Source organism: Muscardinus avellanarius (assembly GCF_963383645.1).
Source record: "Muscardinus avellanarius genome assembly, chromosome: 9".
Lineage (NCBI taxonomy): Eukaryota > Metazoa > Chordata > Mammalia > Rodentia > Gliridae > Muscardinus > Muscardinus avellanarius.
Genome location: NC_137795.1, coordinates 64,621,130 through 64,635,740, shown reverse-complemented (window position 1 = coordinate 64,635,740; position 14,611 = coordinate 64,621,130). Strand labels below are relative to the sequence as shown.

Sequence of the window (14,611 nt, the reverse complement as noted above, 5' to 3'; positions counted from 1 at the left end):
ACTCAGGCAGTGTGGTCCCTAAGACCAGGCTCTCAATGGCCCCTACTACCTACTGCAAGACCACATAACAGGCGGGGGCCAGGGCTTCACAGGGCCAATAAACCAACCGCTAATTAATAGGGGCTCCAACAAGAGCACATATTTCAGAATTGGTCATTCAGTGAAGTAATGATTCATAATTTTGTACTTTCCGTAGTAAATAATAGTATTAGTCATTGCAGATATATTTCTAACAATGTCCAGTTAAACATGTAACAAATTTCCTTGAAACTAATCTTCCCCTAAAAACAAGTGAAAACACACATACCATTTACATTAAAGAGAGATCACTTTTGTGTGAATAATTATCATTTCTTCTTAAGCTAGCACAGTGTCCACAGGTAAGTAGGAAAGACCCTTGCAAAGCCAGGCCACAGAATCATGACCATTTCACCTGTGGGCACTCCTAGAGGTGAATTAAATGCAACATCTGGCTGTTACAGACCCAGCAGCTTAGGACAGTGCACCTCAGCTATAGCTTCAAAGTTTTATTTAGAATGTCAGAGTGTTAAGATACCAAGTCGTATCACTACAGAGTTACAAAAAATAGATTCCAGGTTATTCTTCAACTTTATGAGGTTCTATGAAGAATAATTATCAAATTATTAACTCCTACTATTTTATTCTTGAATGTAAAATGAATGAATTAATTTCATGTGGACAAGTAATTTTTAGAGTCCGTCCTAGACATTATCAAAAGACTTATAAACTAATCAGAATGCCTGAATATTATTAAAATACACAGGCTGGGCATGGTGGCACACGTTTGTAATCCCAGCATTCAGGAGGCAGAGACTGGAGGATCGAAGTTCACAGACAGCCTCAGCTATTCAGCAAGGCCCTTCACAAATCAGTGAGACACTGTTTCAAAAATAAAAAGACTAAAAAATAGGGCTGGGGGTATAGCTCGGAGGTACAATGGCCCTAGTTTCCATCCCTAGTACCAAAAAAAAAGTTTATTGATTCACAGTAAATTAAATACATACATACATACATACATACATACATACATATATACACACACACACACACACACACATATATATATGATGTATACATAATGTATTACATCTAATGATGTGTTAATTCTGTTACAAACTTTTCTTTTGATTTCTCTTAAAAATATTAGAAAAAAAAGTTGCTAGAGTATCTCAACAGTGTCTACAGATGTACTGTAGGGTATATACCTTAAAAAAATATAAAAGTTGCCAAAACAGGATTCGTTTTCTGAAAAATCAGAATCTCGATGAACTCAAAACTTCCTAATATTTTAAAATAGGATCTATAGGCATTTTATAATTATTGCAATCATAATTATTATAATTATCTCTTGACCCATTTCCTTTCATGGTAAGAAAAACTGCCGATGTAAGTCCTCTCTAACCTTTATAGGAGGAAAGACATGTTACTAATTCTTTGGGGGCTTTTTGTTTTGTTTGTTAGCCTATCCTAAATGAGGTAGGTCTAGGGAATTTCTTGAAGCTCTCACCTTTTGTAAATGGCAGTGAAAACTGGAATCCAGGTCTTCCTTGCACATGGTAAGCAGGAGCTCTGCCTTTGAGCTATACTGGGTGCTCACCCTCTCTCTCTCTTGTTTTTCTTCCTTCCTTTACCTTCCCCAACAATATTTCTCCTCCTCCTCCTTTTTTCCCCATTCCCCAACAATATTTCGCCTACTCCTCCTCATTCCTCTTCTATTCCCATTCTTCCTCCTCCTCCTCCTCCTCCTCCTCCTCCTCCTCTTCCTCCTCCTCCTCCTCCTCCTCCTCACTCCTCTTCTTTTCCCATTCCTCCTCCTCCTCCTTTTTTCCCATACTGGAGATTGAAACCTGGGGCATTCTACCTCCAAGTTATTTTTCTATTTTGAAACAGGATCTCACTCTACCTTGCCAAGGGCCTCACTAAATTGCTGAGGCTGGCTAATGAACCTGAAATCCTGTCTCAGTTTCCAACTACTGGGATTATGGTTTTCCAACAATAAATTTTAATGAATGAAAATTCATCAACAGAATTTTCTTCTTTTTGCTTTCTACCCCTATGAACTTCTTATAAGTCAAGAAAAAGGTTGAATTTATGCCTGCTAACCTATGCAAATACTATGTTTAATCAAACAGTGAGATTTGGGTGTTTTCTATACCACCCAACCACAGAAAGCAAGCACCTGGGAAACTGGAAGTTACCAAAATAACTTGATTGAATGGCTGTAATACAAGGCCAGGTGTGGTGGCACATACCTGTAATCCCAGTACTTGGGAGGCTGAACCAGAAGGATCACAGGTTTGAGTACAGCCTCAGAAAGTAGTGAGACTCTCATCAACCTGGCAAGACTCTGTTTCAAGATAAAAATAAAATAGGGCTGGGAGTGTAGCTCAGAGGTAGAATACCCCCAGTTTCAATCCTCAGTACCACAAAATAATAAATTGTAATATAAAAATTGTATGGTATAATTTATTTTGCCCATATTAAATAAAATGCTGATAAAATGTGTAGCTTTTTAAATCATTATAAATACTACAAAATAATAAATTGTAATATAAAAATTGTATGGTATAATTTATTTTGCCCATATTAAATAAAATGCTGATAAAATGTGTAGCTTTTTAAATCATTATAAATACTAAATCTTAGCTATTGCTCAAGGATAGTCAACTGAAGATATATAATTATATGAATGAAACAATTTAAATAGAATGCCTTATAAGAATTGTAATTTCTCAGACTTGTCCTCTATAATTTATCTGCTTAAATCATAGTCTTTCAAAGTTGTATTTCCATTCAAGGATGATTATTTTAAAATTGTCCTATGAAATTCAAAGCCTTCCTGTATTTTCAGGAAAGAAATTATTAACACTGTTATTAATTCTTAGAATCTAGCCTGAAAAAGTAGTAAAATAGGCTCATATTGAACATTTAGTATTGATTTCACAGTATATTTGAATACACCAATGTCCTACATACCTTGCAACTAATAATATTAAAGAAATACTGGTTTAGTAAAAAACCTCCTTCTCAGTAATTCTGTTCTAAGGTCATCAGTATCTTAGAAACTGGCGCCATCAGCTACTTAAAATCTTTTGACCAAGTTAATTTCCAAAGGCAATGGAGCTTTTGTGGTAGCTGAATCACTTTCTCTGCTGAGCATTTAATCTAGGGGTCACTATAATGTCTGAAGTCCTAAAAGCACACCTCTTCCTCTTCTTTCTTCTTGGTCCAGAAATGTGCCATATTTTATAGTTCAATTTTTAAAATAAAGTGAAAATGATTCCCTACCAGAAGCTGAAGCTGTGTCCTCACTGTCATGCTTTTCATGCCACTCCATCGTCCTGTAATAGCTGAGCATAACTTCCCACAGTGCTTTGCACAGGTCTGCCAGGCATGGAATATAGCTTTCTGGTGTGACATGCTGAGAAAAATGAGAAGAGCCAATTTTCAAGTTATTACCCTTAGTTAATAAAGTGTTAATCAAAATAAAATGTTATGTTATTGATCAAATTCATTTAAAAAGTTAAGAGATAAGTGAGCTAATTCTTCCACACACATATACAAAGAAAATCCAATGGTATGAAAAAATTTTAATTTCCCATTTCTATTATTATTTTTTTATGTGTGGGACTGGGGATGGAACCCAGGGGCATTTGACCTCAGAGCTACACCCTCTGCCCTATTTTTTATTCTTTACTTTGAGACAGGGTCTCACTAAGTTGCGGAAAGCCTCACTAAGTAGCTGAAGCTGTCCACGAACTGTGATCCTCCGGTCTCAGCCTCCCAAATTCTGGGATTAGAAGTGTGAGCCACCACGCCCGGCTTCCCCATTTCAATATAACTTTATAGTATACATTAGTAATAACAGTTCATATACTGTGAATCAAATGCAATCTCAAAGACATTCTTCTAAACATACAAAAACAGCTTTATATTTACATCTGGACATCCATCACAATAAATTATAATATAAAAACTGTAATCTAAAAAAATTGGAAGTTGGCTTTATAACTCGATAATTTCATTTGTTCAATTAAACACCTTTCACAATCCCTAAATTATTTAAACCACACAGATATAGATATTCTATAACTGACAGTCATTTTTTATAAACACAAGGCTGTGAAAGAATATGCAATCCCAAATCTTCTCCCTAATGGAAATTTATTTGACTTTTTCCTCTCTACCCTTTGTAAGCTAGAGAGAAAATAGAAAGAAAAAAAAAAAAGACTTCAGACTTCATAAAAACAAGGAAAGAGACCATCAGAATAGTGAAAGGGGAAAAAGACAGGAGAGAAGGGGACAAAGGAGAAGTGAGGAATAAAAGAGACCAAATAACATGTTCTTATATGAAAGCATTACTAACAATCTTACTAGCATGTACAGGAAAGGAGGGTGGTAGCGGGTAAGATACAGAGAGAAACACCAAGAGATGAGTGTCTATACGAATGTATCACCTAGTGTATTATACATCACTATGATGTATAATTACAATGCACCAAAAAATTTTTTTAAAAAAATCTAAACCCCAAACCAGCCGCTCAGCTTTTTTTCTCTTCTGTCTTGTAAGCTTCCCATTTGCCATAATGCAGCATTTGCTTTACAATTTGAGATTTTCCAGTATTCCTTTATTTGTGATCAATCCACAACTGATAGAGTTGATTAAACACCAATGGGCCAAGACTCTGGTGTAAAAAAGCCTGACATGGTAAAGAGCCAGTACAAAAGAGCTACAGGAAAAGTGGCTAACTGCAGCTGGTGCTCAGAAGGACAGACAGAGCAGTCTCTCTCTCAAAAATAAGTTTCTTACCACAATAATTTCTCTCTCTTGAAATTCCTCACTTACAAAACATTCATTTACCGATTAGAAATACTAACTTGTATCACTCAGTTCACATTTATGTAAGCATGTCAAATTTTTGAAACTGAGCCAGGAAATAGTAACAAAAAAAAAAAAAAAGAAAAAAGTTAAGTTGTGGAATTAGACTGTCCAAATGGTGTTTTTGCCAAAAATTCTACAATGATTTCATCTCATAAAATAAATTAATAGCATTCAACCTATTAATAGATTTAAGAAAAAATCAAGTAGTTATCTCAACAGATGCTAAAGAAGGGTACAACTTTGACAACATTCAATACCCGTTCCTAATTAAAAACTCATGAGAAAGTAAGAATGGATGGATATGTCCTTAAGAAGAAGAAACTCTAAGGTCTAACCACTAGGGTTAGGAACAAAGAAAGAATGCCCGTCATCTCCTCTACTTTTCAACAATGTTCTGCAGATACTATTAATGCAACCAGGCTGGAGAAAACAATTAGAGGCAAAAGAATAGGAAAAGGAGAAAACTATTTCTACATGCTAATAACATAATAATATACATGGAAATTCCAACAGATTTAACGATAAACTATCTCAAACAAAAGAATTCAGAAAGGTAGTGGCTTATAAAATTTACATTTAAAAGCCATAGCATTCACATATAAATAACCACCATTTAGATACTTTGACTGAGAAATGCACATTTACAATAACAATAGGAGAGATGAAAATGTTTAGGAATAAATTTCACAATAAGTGATCAATAATTCCATAAAGAAAATAATAAAATACTCCTGAAATACATAAAAGTAGGCTCCAATAAATAGAAGTCCTTATTCTTGGTTAGGATATCTCAACATTATTGAGATATCAGTTCAACCTAAGTTAATTTATGAACCTATAAAAAGTCTAGAAACAGACCCAATTTCGTATAAAAATCTTGCATATGATAGAGATATCTCCATTACTTATGCAGTTTTTTCACAAGTGTTGGTATAAGACAGTCGGTCAGTTATAAAAAGATAAAATTAGACACATTCCTAAAACCAGACATAAGAATAAACTCTAAATGAATACAAAAGCATGGGGAAAAAAACGTGAATTAATTCCTCTAACCCTAATATACAGAAAGCTCTTCTATTTACAACTTAAAATTCAAAGGTAATAAAGGTAAAAACTGATAAAACTTTAGTTGTCTGTGTTATTAAGGATTGCATCCAGCCTTATTTTATTAGTATGCTGAAATAGGGTCTCCCTGGGTTGATGAGAGTCTGACGACTTCCTGAAGCTGACCTCAAACCTGTGATCCTTCTGTCTCAGTTTCCCAATTACTGGGATGACAAGCATAGGCCACGGTACCCAGCTTAGTCAGGAGTCCTCTTTACAAGAAGGGCTGAACTTTAGCCTAAAAAGAACTGAACAGCCGGGCATGGTGGTGCAGGCTTGTAATCCCAGCATTTGGGAGGCTGAGACAGGAGGATATTGGTTTGAAGACAGCTTCAGCTGCTACTTAGTAAGGCCCTTTGCAATTCAGTGAGACCCTGTTTCAAAATACAGAATAAAAAAGTAGGGCTGGGGGTGTAGCTTGGTGGTGGAATGCCCCCGGGCCCCATGCCCACTTCTGTTAAAAAAAAAAAATACTAAACACACACCATCACAATTTCAAATGGATCTAGGCCAGGTATTAGGATGACCCTGGTCACCCCACCCTTTTTTTGTGGTACTGAGGATAGAACTCATTCACTGGTACTCTAACCTTGAACTACACCCCCCAGCTAGATTTTATTTTTATATTAAAATTGGGTCTCGCTAAGTTACCAAGGCTGGACGTGAGCCTGCTCATTAGCTACCATGCCCAGAGACCCCATCCCTCTGAAAGTGCTAAGAAAACTTAATACTGCCAAGAGGATGTACTGCTTGTTTCAGTTAACACCTGAGGCTAGGGCCTCTGGCTCCTAGTTTCTTTGGGAAGCAAGAAGCCTAACTTTCTTAAGTAGCAGTTAGCAAACCTGAATGGGTTTCATAAAGACAAACCCTCTTTTCTTATTTTTTGCAATATTTCCCTTAACTCAAGGCCCCCATCACCCTCCTAGCCATTCTCTCATGTTCCCTTTAAAATGTCTAGTCACCTTTGGACAAACTGAAGTTAGTTCACACTGGATTTTTTTTATTGGTGCATTAAAATCATACATCTTGATTAGGCTCAGGGTGATAGAGGCACACATGCACACAGCCCTTGTTGAGCCCTTCCCCAGTTTCCACCGTCCCCCCTCGCCTCCTTTCCGTGTTCAGCACAGCGATTGGCTCTGATAAATGTGTATGTGCATTATGTCCATTGAGGTGTTTCTCTCTTCCTCTCCCCTCCCACTTCCCTCAGTTAGGTCTCCTCCTTCACTCCACTAAGGTTTCTCCTCCTTTGTCTTGATCCCTCCCTCCATTATAAGGATTTCTCCCTAGCTTCTGTATATCAGAGACCTTCTTATCCTTCTCTAGTTCCATCCACTTCCCTGCAAATGACATAATTTTGTTCTTCTTTATGGCTGAGTAGAATTCCACTGTGTGTGTATTCCATAATTTTGTAATCCATCCATCTGCGGATGCACATCTTAGCTGGTCACACTGTACTCTTCTCCCTGCACCCTACTGAAACAGTGCATTGCTGATTAAAATCTGTCCTAACCACTCCAGTGTCTAGCTTTGTTTACCATCATATACACCCTGTTGGCCAGACTGTGAAGAAAAAGGCACTCTGATACATTGCTGGAGGAAATGTAAAATGGTACAACCTCAAAGCAGGGAAGTTAGCACCATGTAACACAACAGACTCTGTATACTCTCTTTGACCCAGCAATCTCAATTCTAAAAACTTATCCTGAAGATATACCTCAATGTGAAATACATACGCACAACATTGTTCATTAAAGGATTATCTGTAATCTAGCAAAATATTCCAAACATGGGGGATTATAAACTATCAGTCACACACACACACACACACACACACACACACACACACACACACAGAGTCTCACTCCTGTTTCCTTGATTTACTTTAGTGCAGCATTACATTTGACCCACCTCTTATCCCACACACATATACTGAAAATCAGAACTGATGCACAAGGCCAAGTAAAGGCTAAAAGAAAAAAAAAAAAAGAAAGAAAAGAAAAGAAAAGCAAAATTCAGAAAGTTCCAGACGGCAATTCAGTAATCATTCACATGAATAAAGGTGCACTATTCTACCTGCTAACTCTCCTAAATTTCATAAACTCAACTTTGTATAAATTTATATTTGTAACATGCAAATATAATCTAAGTATATCCCAACATTCTTTCTGACAGATAAGAAGGCAGTATTAGTCATATTTTTCTCAAAGAAAAATTATGACTATACAAATAACTGTGATAGTACACCAATTAATTTCTATTATATTTGTCACAGTTTAACAAAGCAGAAAATTAAACTTTAGACCTACTACCTTCTGTTCTCCACCCAGCCACTGCCTAATTACAATATTCACCTATTTATGGGAGGAAAAGGAGGTTTTTTTCGGATGTGGATGAGATATCGTCACACAAACATATATATGAGTTTTTCTTATATTATGTTGAAATTATGCAGTCAAGTTATAGCAACCTTTTTCTCACATATTCAAGTAAAAATGATTCACAGATCTAGGTAAGCCACTGGATTTGCCTAGAAGTCTCTCAGAAGAGTTCAAATTGTATTATCTTCAAATATATTCACAACTGTAAGCATTAGATAGTCAATATGCATAAATACGCCAGATAGAGACAAATGTAGAGGTCATCTTACTAAATACACACACACACACACACACACACACACACACACACACACAGACACACACACAATTTAAGGAAGGAAAGCAAAATGGGATAGATTAAAAGAATAATGTTTTCAACAGATTTAAGCCATGGTTTGTTCCTCTCTATACTTACAGACTATGCTGGCAATGAGTCAGAGCTTTTCAAGCTAAAATGGACCACTTTCCACTGTACTATGCCACCAACTGATGTCAACTCTCACAGCAACAAATGCTTCTTGTGCTTTTAATACTGTGCTCTTAAAATAATCTGCAGCCAGTATTTTCTAATTACTTTATTAAAAACACCTCCAAATTTCAATTAAGAGGGACTCATTTGGCATAAGACCAGAAATATCTCATGAAACAGGAGCACTAGACTGCAATTCCAGGTCCATGATCATATTGCATATGAAAAATAGCAATGAAAGTCTTGAATGAATGGCCAATCTTGGCAATTTAGTGAGAATCTGTCTCAAAATAAAAAAAATTAAAGAGATGGAGCGTAGGTCAGTAGCAGAATGTCCCTGAGTTCAATCTCTACTTCTAAAGAATAAGCAGAAAACAAAAATTTGATTACCCACAATTCTCTGTGTTCTTTACTTATTTCCTACTTTGATCTTCAGTGAAGGTTGTATGGTGAGGGCAAAAGAGAAAAGAGTACAGTCGTTGAGAATTTTTTTTTTAATGTAGAAGAGATATTTTAACATTTCCATTATACTTCACAACATGAACACCAAAGTAGGTTACTTAATCCAATCTTGATTTATGCTTTTACAAAACCCACACATCTAATTTCCTATCTCTTCATATCTGTTCAGAGTAACATCTGGCACCTTCCCTCATTTCTACTAACCATCTTAACCAATCTACTTGATCAAAAGTAAAATGATGAAGTTAACTTATCAAAAGTAGTAGTATGTTAGCCTTGATGGTAAATAGTAAGTTCAGGCCATTTTCAGAGAACATAGTAAATTGGTAAAAAATATAAGCATCCTCTCTGAATTTGAAGCACACAATGAAAGAATATCATCTTTTGAAAGTTGCTTAAATGCAAAGTAGAGGGATAAATATGAAAGAAGGCTGTTAAAAGTTTTGTTTATTATATAATTTACTTTTATGCCCATCAGAATTTTCTCTATTACTAAATCTCTATTTAAAAAAATCAGGGTGCCATGTGTGGTGGCATACACTTGTAATCCCAGTATTTGGGAGGCTGAGACAGGAGGATCACAAGTTTAAAGCCAGCCTCAGCAGCTTAGTGAGGCTCTATGCAACTTAATGAGATCTTGTTTCCAAATAAAATATAAAATAGGTCTGGAGGTGTAGCTCAGAGGTAGAAGGCCCCTGAATTCCATCCCCAACACACACACACACACACACACACACACACACACACACACACACACACATATCAGCAATGTGTTTTTATTTTTATATTAACATCAAATATAAAAAAATCTTAGGGAATGTTCTTTTTTTTTGCATACCGAGGATGATGGAACCCAGGGGCATTCTACCTCCTAGCTACACTCCCAGCCCCTATTTTTTAGTCTTTTATTTATTTATTTATTTATTTAATTTATGTATATTTTATTTATTTATTTATTATTTATTTATTTATTTTTTTTTTGCGGTACTTGGGGTGGAACCCAGTACCTACCTTCTACCTCTGGGTTATACTCCCAGACCTTTTTTTTTTTTGAAATAGGGTCTCACTATGTTCCGAGAGCCTCACTAAGTAGCTGAGGCTGGCTTCGAACCTGTGCGATCCTCCTGTCTCAGCCTCCCAAGCGCGGGGATTACAAGCGTGCACCACCATGCCCGGGTAGTCTTTTAATTTTTGAAATAGGGTCTCACTGAGTTGTGAGGGGCCTTGCTAAGTAGCTGAGGCTGTCCGCGAACCACGATCCTCTGGTCTCAGCCTCCCAAATGCTGGGATTACAAGTGTGTGCCACCACACACAGCTCTTAGAGATATTCCTTTTTTTTTTCTTCCAAAAGTGATCTACAGATTCACTGTAATACCCATTAAATTACCAAGATCATTCCTCATAGACATAGAAAAAATCAATCCTTAAATTCATTTGAAACAACAACAACAAAAAAACCAGAATAGCCAAAGTAGTTCTCAGCAGCAAAAACCATACAGGAAGAATCACAATACCTGACTTTAAACTATACTACAAAGCGAAAGTAATAAAAACATCATGGTACTGGCACAAAAACAGATACAAAGACTCAGAAACAAATCTGCACACTTACAGCCCATTGATTTTTGACAAAGGGGCCAAAAACATACACTGGAAGAAAAAAAAAAAAAAGATAGCCTGTTAAAACAAATGGTGTTGGCAAAACTGGTTAACCATATGCAGAAAAAATGGAAATAAATCCCAATTTCTCACCCTGCACAAGAGTCAATTCAAGATGGATCAAAGATTTGAAAATCAGACCAGAGACCTTGAGGCTCCTTAAAGAGGGCATAGGTCAAACACTGCAACACATATGCACGGAAAGAAGACTTTCTCAAGAAGACCCCAAAGGCACAACAAACTAAAAGGCGAATCAATACGCGGGATTGCATAGACCGAAGAGCTTCTGTACAGCAAAGGCAGCTATCAGGAACCTCAACGGAGAGCCAACAGAATGGGAGAAGATTTTTGCCACCTATTCCTCAGATAGAGGGCTACTATCTAGAATATACAGAGAACTCAAGAAACTCAGCACTAAGAAAACAAACAACCCAATCAAAAAAATGGGCAAGTGAACTAACAGACAATTCACGAAGGAAGAAATTCTTAGGGATATTCTTAAAGCATTATTTTGTTCTTCTTTCACATTTAGATTTAGCACTCTAATCGCATCCTAACAAACATGAAGAAAACAGATATTCTGGCGTATCACAGAAATCAAACCTCCCAACAGAGCACAAGACATGCTCACATACATGAAGACAGATTTCAGAAACTGACAGGGTTATCAGTTATTCTAGATGACTGTGAGGAACCGTGAGCTCACTGCACACTGGGAGCTCACATCACTAGATGCTGCTGGAACAATTTCCTGAGCTCTGGAAACCTGCAGCTGATCAAACCAGAAATAGGCCCAAGGAGCTCAAAACATCTGTGCAGGAGCTGAACTCTTACCCTAAATGTATATCTGGACCACAGAGATACAAAAGCCCTCCAATGTCTAATTACATCCGTCAGTGCCAAGATGTATATAAATATACTACATACTTTCTACCTACTGGAAACCAAGCAGAGATTATCACACAGTGCAAAGGGCACTGAACTGCATGAACTATGTTTGTACTTGGGGCCCAAGGTTGTGACCTACTTGGTCAAGACTTCTGCCTATCATTCCATGAATCTAATTCCCAACAGCTAAAGCAAGCCACCTAGAGTCCCTATGGTACCCCACAGACGAAAATACACATGTTTTTAGCCAAACTTTCCTTGCATCTAACTGGATTTGTTGATGACTTAGAAACTCAAATATATCATGGGGAAAAATACGCACTCTCATCTACCATGTGTTAATACTAAATACATGCATATATAAACATAACAACAAGGTAATATGTATGATATAAATGATCCCAACTTGGAACTGAGTAACTAAGAAGTACTAAATTATGAAATAGAAAATTCTTCTTTAGTATCATTCTTGGTTTTAATAACTGCTGTTAAATGGCCTCAAGAGCTTAATGTTATAAAACAAAAACAATAAAAAAATATGTATCTTTTAAAGTTTCAAGTGGCAAAATGCTATTAACCCCTGTGGTGGCTGAGATCACAGTGCTTGGTAATATTTAAATATAAATACACTATCAAATTAAGAATAGAGTTTTAGGGGGCAGTTTCAAAATGATTTTCTGCTAGTAAATTACTTTTTGTTTCTGGTGGCAGCTGTATGCCACCCTCTAAATATAGGATAGCTTTATAACTTTTAACCCCAATTCCCTCCCCCTCAACTACCCACCCAGCTGCACACTAAGTCACTTTGATTAAGAGTTCTTACACTTGTACAGCAAAGAGACCTTGCCACACTCCTCCACTGTCATCCAAGAGAAGGCAGGCTTATTGCTCAGATAACTAAGACCCACAGCGTGTGCGCCATGGGTATTCAATACCCCCCGGGTACCTCAGGGTACAACCAAATACCATACTTGAAATCTTTCAGTTAAGCCATGCTGACACCCCACTGTTCATTCACCTCCCCTACACTCCCTTATTCTCACAGTGTTTCCTCTGTATCTCTGGACCCATCTATACGCATGATTCCTTTTTAGCTAGGCACTATATATGGGATAAGAATAAATCTCACAAGCTGAATTCTTAGGTTATTCTAAAACTAACCTGTGCATGCCCCCAAATAAATAATAATATTTCCTGAACTGTATAAGGTTTCTTTCTTGTACCAAATATTTAGAGCATTCAGCAAGAAAGGAAAGGTCCACTCACCTATCCAACCGTATTAGCCAAACTAACATCAACTTACAAATGTCCCAGTTAAATTTCCATAGCACCCCAAATATGTCCTGGGGATAAGCAACACGAACTATTTTTGATATGCTTCCTTCTGGTGCCTGAGTACTAAGTTATTAAATAAAAAGTAATCAGCATTCATGTGTTCAGGGGAAGGGATCAGAGCAGACACTGTTGATGTGGAGCGTAAACTGAAACGCACTTTCCAGAGGGCAATTTGGAAATACAAACCGAAAGTCTTTAAAATGTAAAGACTTTAACAATGCAATTTCATTTCTCCTGATTTATCCTAAAGAAATAATTACAGATGTGTGCAACGATTTAGCTTCAAGAATATTTACAACAGTGTTGTTCACAATTACAAAAGCTAGAAATGACATAAATAACCAAGAATATGAAGCCAGTTAGTTAATCCACAGAATCTCTAAAACTGAAATTCTGTCAAGTCATTAAAAGTTATGTGGATTGTATAATTATTGAAATGGAAAATTATTCACAATATAGCAAGTGGAAAAAGTGATACAAAACTGTATACAGCTACTTTATCTGTTTAAATACATATTTAAAAGACGAGCCCTTCATCCACATATGTTTTTTTCATTATGCTTATGTCTTTCCTACAATTATTGTTTTAATTATATAATTAAAATATGTATTTTAAGAGTAAACATTATATTAATGATAACTACCTATATAATTTATATCATGACTGACTCTATAAAGACTATGAAGGATATTAAAAAATCAGTAACAAACTATTTTAAAAATCAGAAAACAGAAAAGGAAAAAAGATTCAATTAATTCTATAAATAAACCAAAGCAAGATGGTCACTACTCATGAACATTAAATTTAGCTTTGAACCTTCTGGCTGTTTATCATCTATAGTACACAAAGTTGGTATATTCTCACACTGATAAGATAGAAAAAATTTAGTAATTCTTCACAACAAAAAGTACCCTGAGAACCTAGATACAAAAACATGCTTCCCACTAAAAAGAAAAATTTGTCTCTAGTTTTTTTGTTTTTGTTTTGTTTTGTTGTTTTTTGCAGTACTGAGGATGAAACCCAGGGGCATTCTACCTCCAAGCTACACCCCCCAGCCCTATTTTTTTTTTATTCTTTATTTTGAAATAGGGATTCACTGAGTTGCAAAGACCCTCACTAAGTAGCCAAGGATGTCCACTATCCACGAACCCCAATCCTCTGGTCTCAGCCTCCTGAATGCTGGGATTACAAGCGTGTACCACCACGCCAGGCTTCTAGGTTTTGATATGAATATCACAATAGACTAAATCAAGGGTCATAACCAAAAATATTTACTGACTCAAAAAAATAGACACTGAATTATTACAATTCAATTACCAAGTAAGATATATATTTATAAAAATAAAACTTTAAACGCCTACAAGTACAGAACACTGTCTTGTTTGTCTTTCTATGATGTACAAGTATAA

The 14,611-nt window shown here is 36.3% G+C and overlaps 1 protein-coding gene across 1 annotated transcript in view; it reads right to left on the bottom strand.

The window, feature by feature from the left end:
* VPS50 (VPS50 subunit of EARP/GARPII complex) overlaps window positions 1-14,611 on the bottom strand; it is a gene marked incomplete at both ends in the record, with an annotated part of 117,477 nt that overhangs the window by 56,004 nt on the left and 46,862 nt on the right. Inside the window, one exon of the mRNA XM_080700953.1 lies at window positions 3,310-3,442. Within this exon, the coding sequence (XP_080557079.1) occupies window positions 3,310-3,442 (133 nt within the window). The remainder of the gene's footprint in view (window positions 1-3,309; window positions 3,443-14,611) is intronic.